This window comes from Mangifera indica, chromosome 19 (genome assembly GCF_011075055.1).
Source record: "Mangifera indica cultivar Alphonso chromosome 19, CATAS_Mindica_2.1, whole genome shotgun sequence".
NCBI lineage: Eukaryota > Viridiplantae > Streptophyta > Magnoliopsida > Sapindales > Anacardiaceae > Mangifera > Mangifera indica.
Window position 1 is genome coordinate 12,713,602 of NC_058155.1, and position 21,323 is coordinate 12,734,924.

A 21,323-nucleotide genomic window follows, 5' to 3' on the forward strand; every position below is an offset into this window, starting at 1 on the left:
TCAAGTGGATAACCACGAAAGCCAGAAAGAGCCACTGCATGATCATTCATCACAAAGAAAGTAAGACAAGTTATAAAGGAAGAAAAGATGAAGACGGTTGTGTTTACCTTGATCTTTATGGCTGAACAAGAGAGAAAAAGCTTGAGGGAGAGATAAATCACGAAGGTTTTACAAAGAGAAACCAACAGAGCTCAGTTGGCAGTATGCCCACCTCCCAGAGAGAGAACGTTTTCGATTAAAGGGAGGTGGACAGAATGCCAATAAACTCTGTAAGGATCTCTTTGTTAAACCCTCATGAAACCAAGAAATGTCCTATTGGAAAAGGCGGCTGCATAGCAAATAGCATTTAAGTTCAGAAGGAGGATTCTAAGAATCGTTATCATAGTTATTCTTCACTTCCCTCGTTTCTGATGAAAACCCACCACCTTCTTCTTCTTCAGTCTTTTCTTTCTTGCGTTCGTCGAACTAAAAGCCCTTTTCACTCCCTCGTTTCTCACGAAACACAATCACTTACACAACAGAGATCAGACTGTCACAGTCTCTCTTTCTCTTTGCATATCAAGAAAAGGAAGGAGATGGATTGATTTGGGTAACTGAGGGAACTGATTATGTTGGATATTCTTGTAGTGGTTTTGTTTTTGCTTACTGTTAGGCTGAATTCCAATTAATAAAGCCTAATTTGAGATCGACTGGGTGTCAAAAAAGTAGATTTAAGATCAATAAACTGAAACTCATGTTAGAAGTTTCTGTATTATGGTTAAAATTAATTTAATAAAATTCGATAATTAAATATGATAGATTATTAACAAATTTTAGCGATTCATAAGGGTAAATTCAATACTTTTAATATAATTAAATAATCTATTTTTTAAAAGTCAAATACTATTGAAAACTTTAAAATACAATTTTATTTATTAAAAATTGTCATTCAAAGAGGCCGATCACCATGAGCTCTACTGATCCAGAGATATGGCATATCTGTGTGAATATCTAGTGGGTCAAAATGTGAATTGCAAATTATGAATATCAAGTGAGTACCCCATTAAGGGGTCCTACTAACATATTGCACCACTAAGTGTGGAATCCCAGGTAACCTCCGCTCCTGTAGAAGAAGAAGATGCTTCAAAATTCAAACCAGTTTATGCTTTTAACTTTTTTATTAGGGCAGGTTGAAAATGAGATTAAAGGGTAAAAACTTAGGTCAATTCTGTGAAATATTTCTTTTTGCCCTTTTGATTGATATTGAAAACATCTGAATTTGGAGTGGCATGGCAATTTTCATCCGAAAATACGAGGAAACAAAAGAAGAAATCACTTAGGGGAAAGAAAAATATATATGAAATCTTACCTTATGTCGATTGACGGGTCGCAATTATTACTCCCACAATCTATATATGCTCCTCAAATCGTGAGATGCTTCATCTTTTTTATTATCATTTGGATCGTCATTGTCAAGATATCCTTTACTATGATCATATGTGTTATGATTTTGGTTATGGATTTTACTCTTCACAAGGTATTTTATTTTAAGTACTGCTTACAAACTTATATGCTATTTAATGAATATTTTATTACCATTTTCAAATAAGTTGTTTTTATTCTATTTGAATTATTCATGTTTGGATTTAAATTTGAGCTTAAGATTAGATTTGTTTTCATAAAACGAATTGAATTTGAGTTAATTCAAATATTCAAGTTTTAGTACTTTTAGATTGGATCCAAAATAATTTTTTTAGTTGAGTTTGGGTCTTAATTCGTTGATCTTGAATTTACTCTTTTGAATTCGAAAATCTCAAAATGTGTCTTATTTGAGTTTGACTTGTACGGTATCCAACCTTGGAGGCCTTAGTTGAATCTCCTATAAGGTTAGATTTGGTTTGATGTTCAACTCGAAATAAATTGAATTTGAGTTTAGATAACCCCAACTTGAGTTTGAATTATGCAAACTCAAATCTAGTGAGTCATTAGAAAATTGTCTATAAATTAATATTTTCTAACAAATTTTCTTCTTTATATCCAACACTTTCCAATGGCTTCTTCAACGATTTAATCACTAACGCAAGTTGAATTTTATGAACATAAGTCGAGCTTGAATACCTTCTTTGGGTTTGACTTTATTCGAATCCACTCTTAACCATTTCCAGTCAAATTCAATTGTTATCTACATGAGAACAAAAGTAACTTTTCCATTCTTTTTGTAGATGCCTCAATCTAAGCTAGCTCTCAAGGAAAGTTCATGTGCTTTGTTCCGTCTCATCTGTCCACCTTCAGAGTGAACTTTTACTATTCTTGAACACTTTTGTTTCCTTTTCGAAGAGCTTTTATGAGTGCAATGGTGGGACGATACGTTTCTTTTTTCTTTTAATTATTATTATTATGATATATTATTTAAGTATTTTAAATACTTAAAATTAAATACACATAATTTATTAATTTACAAAGGACATTCAAAACAATTATTTCATATAGTTCCATTCTCTCATGTATAATTTGGTTCATTATCCTTCAAATAAAAAAGGATATTACAAACAGCTTGAATGGGTTGACTAGTGGTGGAAACTTTAAATGGGAAAGTTGGCCTCAAAGTTAGGTTAGATTTAATTTGAGTTATTCGAGTTTAAATTCAAGTTCAGATTGAATTAATTAAATTCGAGCTTAAGAATGGTGCGTGTTTTTTAAAATATGTTGAGTGTAAATTAATCAAAATATTTAAATTTGAGTTAATTTAAATTAAATCCAAGTTAAATTATTTTCAAATTGAATTTAAAACTTAACTTATTCAATCTCAAGTTAATTTTTTTAAATTCAAGTTAATCTGAAGTTGAACTCTAATTCTAATATTTGATAATGTAATATCTTAATTTAATAACCTAATCTATTATTAAAATATTATTTATTTTAAACACATATTAAAAACGTGTTTTTCTTTTGTCCTATTATTACTTTTAATACTATTGGTAATGTTTTAGTTTAATAGTCTAATATCAAAAGTAGAATTATTATAATTCTATAACAATTTTACTTTTTGAGATTTCCTAATTTAAAATGTATTTTGTATTTATATCCTAAATGAAGACCGATATTGGCATGTGCCCAATATTTGTCCACTCATTTAAGCCCCAAATCCATTCCTACTTTGGACCGTCTTGACTCAAAAAAAGTCGATGCTCTTGTAGTGGTAGGGGAAGGTTGTTCTTAGATTTGTCATTTTCCAAAGGCCAAAACACCCACCCCACCCCACCCCACCCCACTCCCCACTCCCCACTCCGCACTCCCCACCCCCAAAAAGGACTTATTTCTCGAGTTTTTTTTTATTAATTTTAAAAATTCTATTTACTCATCTATAAACAGTTAAAATTAACTGAATTTATTAAGTATATCATTTTACTTCTATTTACCCTAAAAACTAATACTTTTTCTTTAACCAAAGTTTTTAAAAACAATATTTTCTCCCTTAAGGTTTTCAATTTTTTGACTACAAAAAAAGTTCTCCGACGATCTCTAGGCATGGTCTCATCCTCTTCTGTATGCCCTCCTTTTGATCATTCTCATCAATGTTATTGTCAACGAAGATGACTCACTTGGTGTCGACGAAGACTCGGTCTTTGTCTATCGTCATCGTCGATGAAGGTTTAATCTTTATCTCTGAATGAAGACGATTTATTTTTATTTTGAAGAAGAGAAAGAGTTTTTGTTGACACCAGGTGAGTTGTCTTTATTGACAACGACGTCAAAGAGGACAATAAGAAGGAGGCCACGTCTGAGATGATGAGATCATGTTTGGAGATCGCTGATGATGTCTCCTTATTGTCGAAAAAATTAGATCTGAAAGTTTGAAAATTCTAAAAAAAAAATATAATTTTTAAAATTTGGGTTTAAAAAAATATTAATTTTTAGAGTGTAGAATAAAAAATTAAAATCAAATTTAATTTAATTTTAAATATTATAGGTTTAAACGGTTCCGAGGGTGGGGGTGCTGTGGTAAGTCCGTTGGCCTTTTCCGAATTTCAAAACACAAATGATGAGACCGAGCAATATTGTGATGATGGCGCAATGTGAGTTAGGCTCTCTTTTCCAGCTCTACTGCCATGTGAGACTCTCTCAAATTACTCGAGACACTAGTGAATAAACTAATTTGATGACGACGTCAATATATTAAAATTATAATTTTAAAACAGTTATTAAATATGTTTATTAAATAACATTTAAAAAATAAATATTTCCAATCCAAAAATTTCTATCTCTCCTACACTTTGATTTTGAGTTTGAGGTCTCTGTCTGTATTTTCAATTTTTAAATTACAGGATATCACCAATTATTAGCCTTCTCATCTCTTATTATATATGGTAATATTTGTAAATATAAATGCCTTCGTATTATTTGATTGAGCTGTGCTTCAATTTTTCTTCCCCTTGTATTCAAGTTCGACAATTTATTAGTAGTATTGTTTGAAAAAAAAATATATAAAAAATTTCAATTATAATATTATTATCTTGAAAAATATAATAAATACTTAAAATTTTATAATTTTTTTATATATACTTTTATCATATTATTAATTTTTCAAAAAAATGTATCAACTAAATCAGTATAAATTAATACACATTGCATGATTTACCCACTATTATATTAGTTTTTAATTCGCCTTATAATATGTATCATTTCTTATATATATTATATAATACGATATATATTATGTATCGCATAATACTAACAACTATACATGGAACAACTTCTTCATTTCCTTGTCTGCCTTTGTAACCAAAACACAAAATTAAAAAACATATCAAATGGTTGGACAGAAGGATGATTTTCACAAAGCCATAATTTGCTTAATCAGGAAAAGCTAATGTAGTTATTATCTGTCATTGGTAAGGTCTTCTAATAAATCTCTATAAGTGAGCCCTCGAATCTATGGTCCTTAAGGAATGCCTGGATAGGCAATTTGTTTGGTGTGCCAGAATCTGATTCTAGAGTTATCCATTAGAAATGCTGCCACAGAAAATTAGAGAGAAAGCTTTATTAATACAACATCACTATTAGTTGGAAGCATTCAGCCCCATCCTGAATACATATAATAACATCACCACCACCGAGAAAATATTGAAGGGAAAAGGAAAAATAAATAATAATAATAAACCTCGGTAGGGGACACTTATTTTTGCCATACTGCATATCTGTGACCAGAAGTGGCTAGTGTCCACTCTCTGCCAGCGGGGCACCACGAACCTTCTCCTATCTTCATGCACACTTTCTCCCCAATTATTGCCGAGTAGAGGTTTGGTTGAGCCTCCAGAATCTTAATCGATGATCGAGAGTGGATGCCCTGCTGCCGACGAACATCCATCTACAGCCATGTAGAAGAATTATTAGGTGCGAATTTTATTTTAAAAGATCGAGTTTAAAGTTGAACAAAGCCCTGCTGCAGCATACCAATCTAACAATTTGGTTGTGAATGGAGTCACCCCAATCATAAAAGTGGTCGTAAAACACTGTTGGGATCCCTGGATGTGTGAGTGTGTATGCATAACCCTGCAGGAAAATACAGAGATGGGCTGTTAATAATTTCACTGAAGAAACTATTTTTCAATGTGTAATTGGTGCTTTTAAGGATGAATTTGACAAATAGTTTTTTGAAAGAAATAAAGAAAAACAACAGAAAATATGTAATTAGCAAACCATGATTTCACTGAGGGTTGGTTCCAAACTGAGTTGGCTCGGTGTCGAAAGCCAGTTCGAATTCATTTTAGGTCAAACTCAAGCCAAAAAGACTAACTCGTATTTTAAAATCAAATCAAACTCAAATTAGAGAGGTTTTGATTCAGTTCGAGCTTAGCTTGTAACTTAATTTGAGTGATATCAAATAATTATCAAAATGATATTGTTTTGCTCGTTATTGGATAAAATGACGTTATTTTGTCAATAAGTTGTGAACTCAAACCACAAATTTAAATCATTAACTCGAACCGAATTTTAAACTTAAAGATCGAACCAAACTTGAGCTAAAGGAGTTTGGGCTCGGCTTAGTTCATATCCGCCCTAATTTGGCTAGTAGCTTTAACAAACAGAAATCATGTAGGTCAGTAAACATTTAACCGCTAAATCAATACTTTATTATTATTATTTTTTTGTAATATCTTACTAGCATCCTTTATATGAAATACAAAAATTTATACTTGAGACAAATTCTAGGTATGAATACCTTTCAAACCTTTACCAACAAGTTACATGAAGACAACAATGTCACGTACCTCCATAATATGATTCGAGGGGAACGGCCAATGGGCCTGCAAAAAAGATGCAATTACAGAGTTAGTTGATTTTAAACTCCTACTTGAAGCACAATACCTTGATATATAAATAACAGATCCTCCATTACAAACACATACCAAACCCATTTTAAAAGATGAGAGAGTTTGGATTAAGAATTTTATATGGTCAAGAATCAGTTCACAGTTGACCCAGAATTCCGTCCAAGTCTCACGTGTTACTGTAGTATAAGCCTTAGGTTCAAAATTTTACCAATTAAAAAAGATACAAGGTCAGATTAGAGAAGGAAGATTTTCAATAAAACTTTTAACTCACTAAAGCCTTCATATCAACTGTAAGGATGCCATAATTCATGCTGTGGCTGGTTCCAACCTAAACTACTCACGTAAATTGATTCAGGTTATCTATTGACTTCAGTGGGTATTTCTAGTAATTCACCCTTGGAAACTAGAAACAGAGGAACCACAGAAATCGGGTCAGTTTGCTGTGCAAATATGCAGTCCATGCAAACCAACATCACAGTCTACTAAAAGCATTCTGATATCATTTCAATCACCATAATATGCAGTACCTGTGTTGAGCCTGTGTCATGGTTATCAAGGAATGTGACAGCCCTTGAAGGCCACCATCCCATTACACCTGGGGGCTTCCCTTGGGAATCACGCAGACGCCAGAATTGCCCCTTAACAGCTTCCTACATGGGAATCATGAATAAGCATTAACAGATTATTGGCTTTCCAGGGTAGTGTGAGTCCATGCAACATTACAAAAATTAATTCTAAGGAGACTAGTAGAAACATTGCTTGAAATGTTTGCTATGTCTTTCTAGTTTCTACTAATAAATTGTCCCTTGGAAAATACCTGAAGAATTCCCTTTGTGGTGAAGTCAAATGCAGCAGAAAGTTGTCCTGTTCCATCAATCCAATTGATAATTCGTTGTCTATGGCTATCTGCAAACGAACTTTGTAAGCAAATGGAAACAGGCACAGAGTCACTGATAGACTTCATATGTATGATAAATCAGTTAGCTTGCAGCTAGATTCAAGATCTTTTGTGATCTTTAAATAGAAGAATGAAGTAATAAAGGATTAACACTGAACTGAGCCATGGTAAGTCATAGTGTAAAATAAGATCAAGTAGATGAAATTTACAGATCAAGAGATCAATATCAGCACCAAATCCCCCTGAAAAAATTATGGGAAGTTAAAAACAGTGCACAGTAGACATTCCAATACCCTGTTCAGTTTACGCAAATTTTTTCTATGATCAAGTAATTTGCTTCTCTAACCAAGAGAGCAGGGCTTCTATAGGAAGATGCATCAGGAATTCAATTTACATAGCACAAAGGTCTAAACATGCAATTTCTCGAACGTATATATATCGTCACATTTCAGTCCAGAATTCAGCTGACTCTGGCCCCCAAAGTACACTTTCCTTTTGGTGCAAGATAAACATAAATAATGCATACCTTGGTTATAGTCCAAGCCTTGTCCATTGTAGTTGCAAGAATCCCAGTATTCCCCAACACAAAACATGGGCTTTACTCCTTCGATATATTCTTTTACATATTTAGCTGAGTAACTAATCAGAGGATTGTGGAAAAATAAATATCAAGCTGTCTATGAAAACCAAAAAAAAAAACCAACAATTTACAGGTTCTGAATAACATTACCCTCGTGCAAAATCAAAACGGAAATCTTGGAAACCAACTGTGTTACGCAGCCACCGCAGCCAACCTATAAGGTCTTTCCGTACAAAATGCTGGCTATGATCAATATTTGGTACGCCATGAAAATTGTCCCCTGTGCTTCTATTGCCCTAGAATATCACATGCAAAAGTCAGACGTAAATTTATGGCAGAGTCATGCAAAGTGGTAAAACATAACTACCCTGATCACCCATCCTATTCACAACAATATAAGACAAGCAAAATGTTATAGGTGGGAGAGTATAAGAAAAATAATATAAGACGCAAAAATAAGTTGAAATACTCCAATCATATGGGTGAGACCATTTAGCCAATGATTGTCCAAAAAGAGAGAGAAGCAGAACACAGAAGTTCTGAGAACCATCAACACACTAGGAGGTCATGCATGACACTGTTTTAGGAAAAAGTTGCAATAATCACCATCCTATCAATCATAAGCAAGACATTTAATCTTTAAGCTAAGAGGTACAAAGTATAAAATAACAGGAAACAAAGTTTGCAGTTCATTGTGTATGCATCATCTGGAGGCCAAGGCTATTTCTGCATCAAACTTTTATGTATATTATTCACAGTAAGTAAATTTGCCTAATTTCTAACTTCTGAAAAATAAATAGGCAAATGATGTTTTATGTATCACAAAGATCAAACATGAGGCATCATGGGGTTACAAAAATAAATCAATTGTGAGCATCCTTACCAAACCACCAGTGCAAGATGTAACTGCATGCTCACTCCATGCTAACGGAATACCATCATAACGGTTATACATTCCACCATGACCTTGCGTAGTACCAATGCGATGATTGATAACTACGTCAGCCATTGCCCTAACTTTGCTCTGCTTCAATTTTTGTAGTAATGATTTGAGAAGGTGTTCAGAACCATAAGAAGAATTAAGGGAATAAAGGTTCTGTGGTAAGTAACCTATCATGGAGGGAAATGCAGAGGTAAGAGGGAGTAATTCAGAAAGCTGAAGCATCTACTTGAACTACAAAGAAATCATTTCTCACTAACCTTCAGGTGAGAAGGAATGAGTTGCTGGTGGTAACCATACAGATGTAAACCCAGATTTTGCAATGTCAGGTACTTTCCTTTCTAAATTTCTCCACCAATCATATTTATGAGACTCCCAGTTAAAACCCTGTTGAGAAATTTTTCAGCCAGATCAGAACACTTGACAATTATAGCCAGAATTCGGCAGTTGAATTTGAGGTATGGCATGAACAGTTTTACTTAATCATGCCCTTCTGATACAACCATAATCCACAAGTCGAATCTTTAACCAGATTTTAGGAATAGATATATATAGGATCTGCAAAAGCGGTCATGTTCTCCGTTTAAATTAAGACAGGTCATCATTGTCGAATTTACCTGAAGAAGAATTTCTCGTCCACTACAGATTACTGCACCTGAAATTAAATCCAAAAGCATTGCAAGTATTAAACAAAGATCACGTATTTTCCCCCAGAAAACAAACTTCAAATTGTGAATCTAATTTGGCAGCCTTTGATGTAACAAATTCCATATTGTGAATACAGATGTGACACAGAAATGTGGATCAGCTAACCGGTTATATACTGTCTCTTAAATTGAAGGATTGCATTCCTAAAGCTGGAACATTAGCCACAAATCCTCTCAAAACACATTATTATGCTTCAGTGAATGACAGCAGAAAAGAAATAAAAAATTTCTCTTATCATCAAGTTCCTTCTTTAATTCTAGATATTTCAGAGCTTTCAACAGACCAATAAGTAACAGTATCACACAAGCATGAATATACCGATCCTAAAACTTTCCAACTGAATTACCAAGCCAATATAACCAGATATTATGAGCAAATTAAGTTTTCAATACAACTAAATACGCTTGACCTAACTTAACACATGCCAACACCACCACGTTCGCAATTGGATAAACAACTACACAGAAGCAAACATGAAACATCACACATACCAATATCAGCCTGCTGATTATTTTCATCAAAACCCTGTATTTTTACAAAAAGATGTAAGATTAGAGCAAATAAATGCAATAATAAGGTCAATTCACAAGATTCTAGAAAGAAAATACTGGCTAAATAGCTTAAGAAACCATATACAATCATCCAACGAATAGCCATGTAGATACAAAATGTAGCAGAAACATACATTGCTGACATAAGCCATATCAACTCAAGATGTAGCTGCCCAAAGTATGACGCTGGATCGTATAAAGAGAAACCTGCCTCCAAAATCAAAATTTTACCAAATATTTATGTAGATGACAGAAATATTTGTTTTCTTGACAATAAATATAAAAGTCAACGATAAAGCTTAACGTTGATGCGATTTAAACTAATATAAGCAAGTCAGAGCTTGTGAAAGATATTATACGGTAACATCTATTATAATATGATAAGATTTGGGTAAGTCTGCTATGTGACAAAACAACATTATTCTTGTCCTGTTATGTTGTCCGGTAGTTTATCTTCTCTGAATTGTGTACATGACGAGAAATCAAATGAACACTTAGTAATGAATCAAAAGAACCCTAGAAATTGATTAATAGAGAAGGAAAGCATACCGAAACTTATATTTCGATCGCAGCGCAGATTAGCTCTTATGTATTGAGGTATATATACACATCTAAAAAGTAGTGGATGCGACGTGAAAGGATTCGCTGCAGTTCCACCGTGAAAAGAAAAGCAATAGGAGAATTTTCAAAACTTTTACAGCAAAGTATTCGACCATTAGGAAACCACAATAAGCGAATCTGAATATTACAGATTGTACCTGATAAGAATATATATAACGGGAATCAGTTTTTGGAATGGAAGAAAACGTGTTCACATTTTAATGGCAAAAAGCGGCACCGCCATTTTTCAGTATCTCGAAATTCTCTCGACTCGAGTGCAAACTTTAAATATTTTTTTAACGGTTGAAATTTAAAGATTGTCACGTGTCAGAATGATAGACGGCACAAATTGTGAAGGGTCATTGGGACACCATGAATGACATACACCGTAACCGGAAAGCTTAGAGAGTAAGCCACTACTAACGCGGGAATGGAATTCTTTTCGTTAAGATGTGACTTCAACGGTGTAGTTCTTCGTAAATGGCCGCCGTTCATCCATCTCAGTCACAAAAGTGAAGCTTTCCTTGCCTGTTGTCATTAGAGGAGTGGATCAATGGAGCAAGTAGGTTTGGCGGAAAGAGAATATGAATAATATAATTCTCAATACTTTATTTAAATCTCAGTAGCGTTTGATTGGAATGCGTTAAAGATTTCTTAATAACCTATATTTGATTATTTATATTATTTTATTTAATTGATCGATAATAATATTTTATTATTAATATTGACATAACAGATAATATAAATAATAATCTGATTATTATATTTATTTTAGATATTAAAATATTAGTAAGATAACCTTATTTTATTATAATTATATTATTAATGATTAATTTTTTAAAATAAAAATAAATTTATTTTTAAATAATATAAAAAATATTTAAAAATAATTATATTCAAGAATATTTAAATAAAATAATTTATTAATAATTTATTATTATTATTAATCAAACATATTAATTATTTAAATTATTTATTTTTATCAAAATTTATCAAATATAGTAATTATTTATATTTAATATTTTTTTTAATACTTTAAAATAATAATTTTATTTTAATAATAAAATATTTTCAAAATCAAATGTCCCTCGGAGCGTATCCTCTATTGATTGGCTCAGGTTAGCGGTGGATCCGTCCCCGCTTGCTCGGTTCGTTCAGCTTTAAAGTATCAGTTCGGAAAGTTTGGTTTGGAGATCAACTTATTTGCTTATTAAGTAAAATTATTTAACTTGTCAATAATGCGTTTATTTTTCCAATGATTTTGTTTATTTTGTCAGCGTCCTTTACAGACATTACATGGTAATTCAAACTTTAACATGTCAGACGTCAGTGTTCACTTTTATACATATTAGTCCTGTAATGTTACTCATTGAGAAAATAAAATTTTACAAAGAGATGAAAAAATATATATATATAATTAAAATTAGATTTAATTTGAATTACACTTAAATATTGGTCAATTAAAATTTAAATTTAAAACACTCATCTCAAAATTAATAATAAAAAAATTACTATAAAAGATAAATTATAATTTAAAAACATGTTGATGAATAATGAGTTTATCATCTTCATGGCCATCACTCAATTTCTAAGATCAATGGAGCGAAAAATAAGATACTCAGCTCACATGAAATTAATGGGACGTATTTCAAGTCCCACATCGTGCAGGTATAAGATACCGTACTGTCAGCGATGTATATATAAGGACACTAATCAAAGAGAACAAGGCATCTTTGCGCTTGGGGCAATGACGCAGCTAGTGAGGTTCTAACCGAGGCGCGTCTATTGCTGGTTGAAAACTATTTCCAAACCCCCTCATTGGCCTGGGTTCGGCCCTGGCCTTTGAGAATTTCTGGAAGGGCTCCCTACGGGGTAAAACCCTCCAATTCGAAGTTGAAAAGCTTTAGCTCTATTTTTCAGTCCAGGATTGTTGCGGCAGGCCTTGCCCGGCCCACTGTTAACCCTGATCTGACAGGAGTTGGTTAGATTGAATTTATGGTTTAGATGATTTGACTGCGTCCTGCATGGTTTGAGATTGATTTTCGTCAATGTTATTGTTATCTTTGGAGAGTACGACATTCTTAGCCTAAATTCCTATGCAAATTTCCGTGAATCTGTTTTGTTATGTGTGTGTGATTCGATTGTTAGCTTTCAAAGTACAATAATTTTCACTTTGATTGAAAAGTAGAATAAGCAATGGGTTCATTTAAACAACGTTTCGGCTTTGACAATACATGAGAAAGAAAGCATGGCCTTTAAGTTTCTACAAACTAATGATAATGACCAAAAAGACAACAGAAATTTGGCATGTTTCTGTACCTGAGAAATACCGATAAAGACTATTCAGTAGCAGTCTACATCTCCAGGAAATGAGTAGAACAAATCAGATTATTTAGGCTCGCTTGTTAAGACCATGAAAGAAACGGTGTTTTCTTCTCTTTGAATGCCTCCCAGAAGCTTTTGACATGGCATAGGCTACAAACTGGACCTGCAAAGAATTGTAAATGTCCATATAAGAAAGCAAAAACATAGCAACTAGGAATAAACACTACTTAAATGTTATAAGAAACCTGAGAATTGTTTCGCATGCCAAAATCCTCTAGTGCAGAGTTCTCATCCAGTAGCTTCTGATTATGGTGGGATAAGCAATAATTTTTCCAGATGTGCTTCCTAAAAAAAAAAAAAAAAAAAAGAAACAAACTTACAAAGCCCCAAAATTGACTAACGTCGCTTGACTGGATGATGGAGACGAGCAACAATTCTAAAACATTTTCAAGAATGCAAAAATTGCTATCAACCACTCTCTCATTAAGTGGCCAATAGGCAACAAACTTTAGGGCTAGATTTAAGTCGTACTGCACCCGAACATGACTCAAGTTTAGGTCAAATTTTATATGGACAGCTAAAATTTCAGCTCATTTGAATGTCGTCGACAGATTAAACAGAGGATTCAAACCGAACTGAAACTTACAATTCGAATCAAGTCACTTACCATGAAATGTGGCGATGACCCATGTTGGATTGCTCCATTTCATTAACTTTTTTCTTAATTGCAAGCTTCAAGTCTTTCACTGTAGCCGAATTCATCACCGCCACGTCTTCAACGAAACCATGAAACCAATAAATCAGGACCAGCTTGTAATTCAGAGCAAACGTATAATGCGTTCAAAATGTTCGTTAAAATGTGTATGTGAAAACTATAGAGTTGGTTATGGGTTAGGCAAGTACCGAAGGAAGTGCCATCCAATTTAAGAATGGAGATGCGCATAGCACTGCCCAATTCGACGCTGATAAGCGTGTCCACGTCGGACAATGTTGGTTTCTTAGGAACATCGGCAAGTACGGGGTCATCAAGAAGAGCAGCTAGTGTTGAATTCAATCTTGCCTTCTTCATGTTGTTGCTGTTGTAAGCTCCCAACTCCTCATCTTTTGCATCAGATTCCGTCATCATCAACGATTTCCGTATCTGATCTTCTTCAGCGCCTTGTGAGTATACCCAGCAAATTTAGAAGCAGAAGCTTTGCTTTTTGTTGGTAATGGACGGGGAAACGTGCAGATTTATAGACAGAAATCGAGTATCATTCGAATTTCTTAATTTGAATTCAGCCCATTCCCCCCGGTGTCATGCATCTTCTATAAACTTTTTTAGGGCACTGATGACGAGAGTTAAATAATTTGTGATCTTTTATAAGATAATAACATTAAAATAAAAAATTTATTCTTATTTTTTTAAAAATGTATATTTTTAGATCCAATAAAAAACATAATTAAAATTTTAAAATTTGTATACTAAATATAGGTATTGGATAATGTTATATATATAATACCATTGCCCAAACAATGTATTCCAAATAAGATTCAAGTCTCTTCATCCTGGATGTCAAATATGTAAACATGAACATAACGGTCAGTCCGGATTTTAAAACACCGTTCTCACATGTTAGTTTTTGCCTGGAATCAAAACTCTTCTTTTTCCTTCTAAGTACTCATATTATCTTTTGTAAGCACCTAATTAAGTCCAGTGCCGATGTTTATCTCCGAAAGAGTAAGAGTAAAACATCTCATATTATACCCAAAAGAACGATATTTCCTTGCCACTCTCCAATGGTTGTCTCTGGCTTAAACACTCTTACAACTCTTCCCCATAACTTTTTCGTCAGCTAGTCCTTTTTTCTTCTTCTGCAACCTGCTTCAAGATTATAAAAGTTTCTAAAAGTTTGTTACAGAAGGAAAAATAATTGAGTCAATATTTTCTATACCTCCTTGCCAGGTACTGTAAATATTCTATGATTTCCGAGAATTCAGGTCTCGAAGAGGGGTCCTGCTGCCAGCATTTCTCAAGTAATTCCACAAATTTTGGATGAGCATGCCTAGGAATTGGAGGCCTTAGACCCTAACCATACCCATTAAGAGTGTTCTATCAGTTAACCCTGTTTTAAGAGTATAACAAGCTATGCCATGCAGTATGCAGTAATCAGTTTACTTGATGAGTAATTTGACGTGTAAACAGTAAAACTAACGGGTATAAATTGAGGGTGTAAATGAGCTGAGTAATACTTGGCTCAAGCTCCCTCGATGACATATATGAGCTCGAGTTTGAGTTCGTTGAACTTGTAAGATCTCAGCTCTAGCCAGAACCTTAGGCTGACTTAGGCTTGATTCAAAAAATTACATTTAACCTTTAATTTGAAAAAAAAAAATTAAGCTTCATAAGATTTTCCAAGTGTAAATGCAAGATTTGAAACTTTTACTCAATTCGAGAGCTTGCGAATTCACCAAACCAACCAACATCAAGCTCAAGCTCGGATCAAAAGCCAAACTCAAGTTTGACTTATTTGCAACGTTAATACAAATAAATATATTAACATGTCTTCATGTAATTGAGTGGTATAATTGTTTATTTAAACTCTAATTCAAAATCATTCAATCATATGATAACACGTCAATTTATTTGTATTTATTAATTCTTATTGTTTGTATATGAAGTATTATTATTAGATGAAATATTCTAATCTAGACTTAACTGGTAAAGTAAATGAACAGTTTGATGGTTAATAAACAACACCAAATAAAGAATTCTTGAATATTGAAATTTTCTTTCAAAATGTGCTAATCCTAAGCAGAAGTTGTTGTATGAAAGTACCTTTTGGAGAACACCAACCGCTGCTTGTAAGGGGGTTAAGTCCTCGTATGGAAGCTGTCAAGTGAGAAAAAATTAATTAACATAAAAAGTTCGCTTCTAGTAAAATTCTCAGCATTTCTGGCAAAAAGGTTTCAATAAAGTGTTACCTTTCCTGTCAGAAGCTCCCATAGCACAACTCCGAAGCTATAAACATCAGCTTTGTGATCATATGGTTTATGTTCAATTACCTTTCAAGCATCAACACCAAATAAGCACATAAAAGAAATACTTTTGGGATGGTCATCAATAAGTCCATTTGATTCATATCCATCAGTCAGTTTGATCTGAATAAATATAGCACATAATTATGGTGCATAGTATTGAAAATTTCCAAACAACCCACCTCCAAGATATTTTCCAGCATATATAATAAATATACATAAGATTAAAAAATGAAAACCCATAATTTCTATTCGCAGAAAAGTTAAGTGTAACAATTCAGTTCAACAATCCAGCCCACCTCCAAGTCACAGTTTTGATTTTGGGTTTTGCAACCCAAAATGCGTCTTAACAATTTAGGTCGTGGGATTTGCTTAAAGGTGTTACAAAAAGTAAATCAAATGGTAAATATAAATAAAAACTGCATAATACCAACCTCTGGTGCCATCCAGCGATATGTTCCAGTCTCTGCAGTCATCACTCCAGACTGAACTTGAACTCTAGCAACACCAAAATCAGCAACTTTGACAACCTACGAATTTTTTTTTTAATACTAAGAAGGAATGTAATTCCAAAGCAGTGGCAAATTTCAGTATAGTCTTCTGAGAAGATGATATAGATCTGATCAACAAGCAATATGAAACATAAAGACGAAAGTAATGCCAGCAAAATAACCAAAATAGTGCTAACATTATTAGGAAAATAAGGGTAAAACACAATCACAATGCTAAGCCTTACAAAGATTATCAAAATAAGATGGCACTGTTATGTAATGTCTTAAGCAAATCAGGAAGTCCTCAATGGAGGCCATGGTGAAACTAATTCAGGGAGCCAAGACTCTGCACACCTCTCATAAGCAAATCAGAAAGTCTTCATTCCTTCAACAAACTCCACAATGAAATATATTTGGAAGTGGACCAAGAATCAGCACACTTGTCTGTCTATCACTCACCAAAACCTCATGGTGTGAAGTTCTGGCTCACATTCAAGACCTCCAAGGCCATTGGCCAGAAAAACTAACCACAACTAGCAAGTTATAATAAGGTGCAAGAATGCCCAGCTCTTGAAATTGCATTACTCCCTTCAAAAATCAATCAGTGATTTGCTTCCCCATCTTCATACACATTGGGTAGATGAATGTAGTACTCATAAAGATAAAGCAAATATTTCAAAGTAAATAGTATAGGCAGGAGAATCTCTTACTCCATGTTCATCCATCAGAAGATTGGCAGCTTTAAGGTCCCTATGAATTATATTGTTTTGGTGCAAATAATTCATTCCCATGGAAACATCAATTCCAATTCTGAGCAAGGATGGAAGCTTAAAACCGCCCTTTTGTTTTTGCAGAAGGTCATACATGCTTCCACCAGACATGAATTCTAAGAAAGGAATGTACACAGAGAAAAATGAAATAACTTAAAATAACATTGACAATCATATAACCAGATTACAAAATTTTAAGCACTTCAAAGATGACTATGATGCTCAAATACATGTTAGTCATCTAAATATACCTGTAACAATGCACATTCTTGGAGGTCTGGTGCATGCACCAATGAATTGAACAACATTTTTGTGTCGAAGCTTCCTACATATTTCAAAGCAAGAGTTTAAAGAGGGAACATAAACAAATTTTCTGATAGCAGGATGCAGACAGTAGCATACTCTTTCCATTATCATTTTACTATTAAAAAAAAAAAAGTTTAAACAACTAGAAAAAGAATGACTTTATTTTTAACTTCTGAATATTTAAATCTCATTTACTATTTATCTTAATATATGTTTTCTCCACATTGACAATCTTAGTGTAAATCAGCCGAATTAGAGAATTTATTTATTATCCACAACATCCAATTATTGCTGCATATCAAGAAAAATAAAATGATAAAGAGGAAACATCATATCTCATCCAGTAGTTCAACACGTCCCCATCTTAATGGATAGAAATATGGACAACTAAACTTACAAATAAATAATTGCAAGTATCCTATAGCACACATAATTACAGTGGTAAAACCATACGTGTCCAGGCAATACGAAAAGGCTTTCACCTGGACAACCATTACCTAACTGAAGACATAGGGATACATCTGCATAACCATGAAAAGATTCAAGGACATATCAAGTAAAATGGATATATGAGCATTAGTAGATTATAAACGCATGTTCATCATAGTCACAAGCAATCAGCATTTGTCCAGAAAAAAGTATCAATATGTGTGTGTGTGTGTGTGTGCGCCCGCGCGCGTATGTGTGAGTGGGAAAAAAAAAAGGAGCTAAGGAAAAGAAAAAAGAAGAGACCAGCACCAATGACAGAAAATTTAATTTAACAAACCTCATAATATAGACTTCTTGAGCAAATTCCCTCTGCATATTTTCTTTTAGATGCTCTGCTGTAAGAACTTTAATAGCCACATCTTGGCTATAGAATGTACCTTTATACCTGCATCAGTCAAAAGCATACTATTAAGCTGTTACTCACAAACAGAAAAACTCTGATAGATGATAAAAACTCACAAATCACCATAGGCTCCAGATGAAATTTTATATTCATATTTCAAAAGGCTCGCATCAATTTCCGAAACATCAATTCTTGGTAAATTCACATGGTAGATTCTGGTTTGTTCTTGCTTCTGTACAGCACTCCAATAGTCAAATTTACATAAATGCTAAAAGAATGAAAAAAATTGAATGCATCAAACAGTTTATGCAGATTTAAACGAATGAATGAAATTTCTTCTACCACTTTCTCAGAAATTCTCTCTCAGAAAAATTGAAATCACTAAAATCAGTCAAAACTGAGTGGAAGAATATGATAAGATAGCAAATAAGAAACTTCAGAAGTTTCTATAAAATGACCAAATGAATGATTTGCTCTGGGCAATAATAAGCAAGTGAAACTGAATTTTAAATAAAATTCCGCCAGCAAAAAAAACTCAGAACTGAAAAACGTTATAAAATTAAGCAAAAAATAAAAAAAGTCTTTCCCACACCACAATCAAAGAAAATGAGAGGATATAATCACAATTATAATTGGAAAAGACAAGCACTATGTAAAGGGACTACCTCAACCTTTGGTATTTCTTTTACCAGAAATTTTCTCAACTGCTCAGCATCCTATATATGAAGGTAAAGGTCAACTGAAGGAGGTGAGAACAAATTCATAAATGCATATTGCTTTCTTAAATAAACAAGAGAACTGAAAAACCAGTAATTTGAAACGCTACATCAAGAATAATCAGTAATCAACTTTCTTGCGGTATAAAGAAGATGATTACTTTAGCTAGATTATTATAAATTATATTTGTACAAAAGGAACGTTCTCCAAGGACTAATCATTTGTTCTGATAATAATTATTACTAATAAAGAAATAAAATACCTCAAGTGACCAACCATCCACAACAAACACATCCAAGGAGTAGCCATCTATAGTGGAGAATGCATGTGCTTCTTGAATGTTCAACCCAATATCGGACAGTAAAGAAGTCAGCTGACAGTAGAATAGAGAATTTTAACAGCAAAATGAGAAAAATTACTTAAGAGAAGTAGAATTATATCAGGTTGACTAAACCATCAAAGCCACCTGCCAAATAATTAATTTGAATGATAGGATGCAAAAAAGACATGTTTTTAGGGGGTAGGTGGGATGACAGCAAACCAGCTAAATCCAAAGATGCACATTTGGGAGAAATACAACAAGATGATGTCCATAAATGATAAGAAAAGCCAGCAAGAAGTAAACAAATGACATCAGCTACCTGACTGAGAAGTTTTGGCTTATCATTTGTTGATATTGTAATTTCATGCATTAGCCTACAAAATTGTGAACGTATTGAAATGTTATTCTACAAAATTTTAAAGTTTCTAGCAATTGATAAAAAAATGTCGAATTCAGGGAAGGGCATCTAAGAACCATCTACCAAGAGTTTAATCGATAGGAATTCATGCTAACATCATTATCTTGAACATCTGATCTATTTGATATATTTACAAGCTCTGGATCTGGAGTTGAACCGAAGGCAGGAGGTGGATGCATGCTGAAAACAGAGAAGAGAGACGCAAAATGTAGATAGATAAAATCATGAAATTAGACAACTTTAACTAAATAATAAAGAACATTACATGCCTCTGGTTGTTCCAAAACCCAGAATATACAGTATCTACTTTTCTCGGAGTGTTTGAATGAACCCACTCACTGAAATGACTTGAAGAAGCGGAATGCATCTGCACAAGAGAAAGATAGTCAAAATGTGAGCTAAGAGTGACATAATTCACATTAACACTGACAAAGGTGCTAGCAAATTGTAATAAAACATCCATACGAGTTTAATGAAGGCAAGAAAAATTTTATTAGCATGTATGTATACCTGCACAAGCCGGACATCAATGGCAGGTCTAGTTGCAGGGTCTTGTGCCATATGCAGTAATCTTTTGTGCATCAGAACATTTTCTGCCCTCCCGACATTCACGTCCAGGGCATACCTTCATAATCAAGGCAAAGCAAATTAAATCATAGCGATCAAAATTTGTTAGTTCAAGAAATTTTCTAAATGGTCCAAATAAAATGTCCTTTTTCTTTCCCCTAACAGAATTCAAAGAATAAGTTCAATGATCAAGCCGAACTGCTACTGTTGCAATGAAAATGAGCCATCGTAATCACCACCGTCCATTCCTTCACTGTAATTGTAATTTTCTCACAAAAAATAAGCAGAAGAAAAACAAAAATCAATGTCGAGCTGGGTTTGGACTACCTTTTCGGGAGTCGGTGAAAATGAGTCCACAGTTCTTCTTCAAAGCCAGGCTTTCTGGTCTCTTGTTCATTTGTTTCTTTCAATCTACAAAGAACCTCCTGATAAACTTCAACTTTGTTCCGTGTCTGCAGCTTTCTACTTTGACTCGGTGCAAAATCTACAGCTCTACTGCTGCAACTCTCCGTATCTGCCATCTCATCAGTCATCACTATAAAAACCACAGGAAATGAACAGTAATAAATAATTCTTCGAAGCTCTAGTGCTGCTGATGATCAAAGGCTTGTCGTGAGCCTTCTGCAAGTTTCTGGCTTCTCTCCTGCCATGGCTTCTTCTTTAAATCTTCTATTTCTCAACTTCAATTAATGTTTTATTATAATATCTTCTTAAATATTATTGTCTACTGTTAAGATAAGATGCAATCCCATTTAGATATACTTTCCGTTATATAATTGAGTTTTCAGGCACAATCAATTTAACCAATTTTCTAGTTTAAAGTTAATATAATCATTTATGTTTAGGAGTTCACAATGACAAGAAGTCTGATGATGATGATGATGATCACAACCTTTTCTCCCACCATCGCTTCTTCTTTGAATCTTCTCATTCTCTACTTCAATTACTTTTTTTTACAACTAAAAT

General features: G+C 33.5%; 3 protein-coding genes and 1 pseudogene across 7 annotated transcripts; 1 reads left to right on the forward strand and 3 right to left on the reverse strand.

The window, feature by feature from the left end:
- Positions 1-4,720: 4,720 nt before the first annotated feature.
- Positions 4,721-11,085, reverse strand: LOC123203770 (probable alpha-amylase 2). Of its 2 annotated transcripts, none has more exons than XM_044620241.1 (14): positions 10,541-11,085; positions 10,126-10,198; positions 9,932-9,965; positions 9,350-9,387; positions 8,993-9,119; positions 8,676-8,902; positions 7,943-8,088; positions 7,739-7,851; positions 7,132-7,220; positions 6,842-6,964; positions 6,252-6,287; positions 5,434-5,532; positions 5,141-5,347; positions 4,721-4,992 (listed from the first exon to the last, which is right to left on the reverse strand). In XM_044620241.1, the coding sequence occupies exons 2-13, from the start codon at positions 10,141-10,143 to the stop codon at positions 5,156-5,158; spliced, it is 1,242 nt and encodes a 413-aa protein (XP_044476176.1). In that variant the 5' UTR covers positions 10,144-10,198; positions 10,541-11,085; the 3' UTR covers positions 4,721-4,992; positions 5,141-5,155. The 2 variants fall into 2 exon arrangements, with proteins under 2 accessions (XP_044476176.1, XP_044476175.1); XM_044620240.1 differs by lacking the exon at positions 4,721-4,992 and having other exon boundaries at positions 4,994-5,347; positions 10,541-10,636; positions 10,750-11,083.
- Positions 11,086-12,320: 1,235 nt separating this feature from the next.
- LOC123203782 lies at positions 12,321-12,494 on the forward strand (annotated as a pseudogene).
- Positions 12,495-12,768: 274 nt separating this feature from the next.
- Positions 12,769-14,046, reverse strand: LOC123203779 (U11/U12 small nuclear ribonucleoprotein 25 kDa protein-like). Its single transcript, XM_044620256.1, has 4 exons — positions 13,820-14,046; positions 13,584-13,689; positions 13,162-13,261; positions 12,769-13,079 (listed from the first exon to the last, which is right to left on the reverse strand). The coding sequence occupies exons 1-4, from the start codon at positions 14,040-14,042 to the stop codon at positions 12,984-12,986; spliced, it is 525 nt and encodes a 174-aa protein (XP_044476191.1). The 5' UTR covers positions 14,043-14,046; the 3' UTR covers positions 12,769-12,983.
- Positions 14,000-21,296, reverse strand: LOC123203777 (serine/threonine-protein kinase STY46-like). Of its 4 annotated transcripts, XM_044620253.1 has the most exons (17): positions 20,685-21,058; positions 20,301-20,415; positions 20,060-20,157; positions 19,854-19,970; positions 19,692-19,746; positions 19,313-19,423; positions 18,999-19,049; positions 18,450-18,565; positions 18,268-18,375; positions 17,447-17,520; positions 17,136-17,311; positions 16,369-16,464; positions 15,881-15,961; positions 15,735-15,788; positions 14,851-14,984; positions 14,664-14,780; positions 14,000-14,244 (listed from the first exon to the last, which is right to left on the reverse strand). In XM_044620253.1, exons 1-16 carry the CDS (start codon positions 20,888-20,890, stop codon positions 14,711-14,713), a joined length of 1,662 nt encoding a protein of 553 aa, XP_044476188.1. In that variant the 5' UTR covers positions 20,891-21,058; the 3' UTR covers positions 14,000-14,244; positions 14,664-14,710. The 4 variants fall into 4 exon arrangements, with proteins under 4 accessions (XP_044476188.1, XP_044476190.1, XP_044476187.1 ...); XM_044620255.1 differs by lacking the exon at positions 14,000-14,244 and having other exon boundaries at positions 14,381-14,780; positions 19,005-19,049; positions 20,685-21,296; XM_044620252.1 differs by lacking the exon at positions 14,000-14,244 and having other exon boundaries at positions 14,381-14,780.
- Between the last annotated feature and the right edge of the window lie 27 nt (positions 21,297-21,323).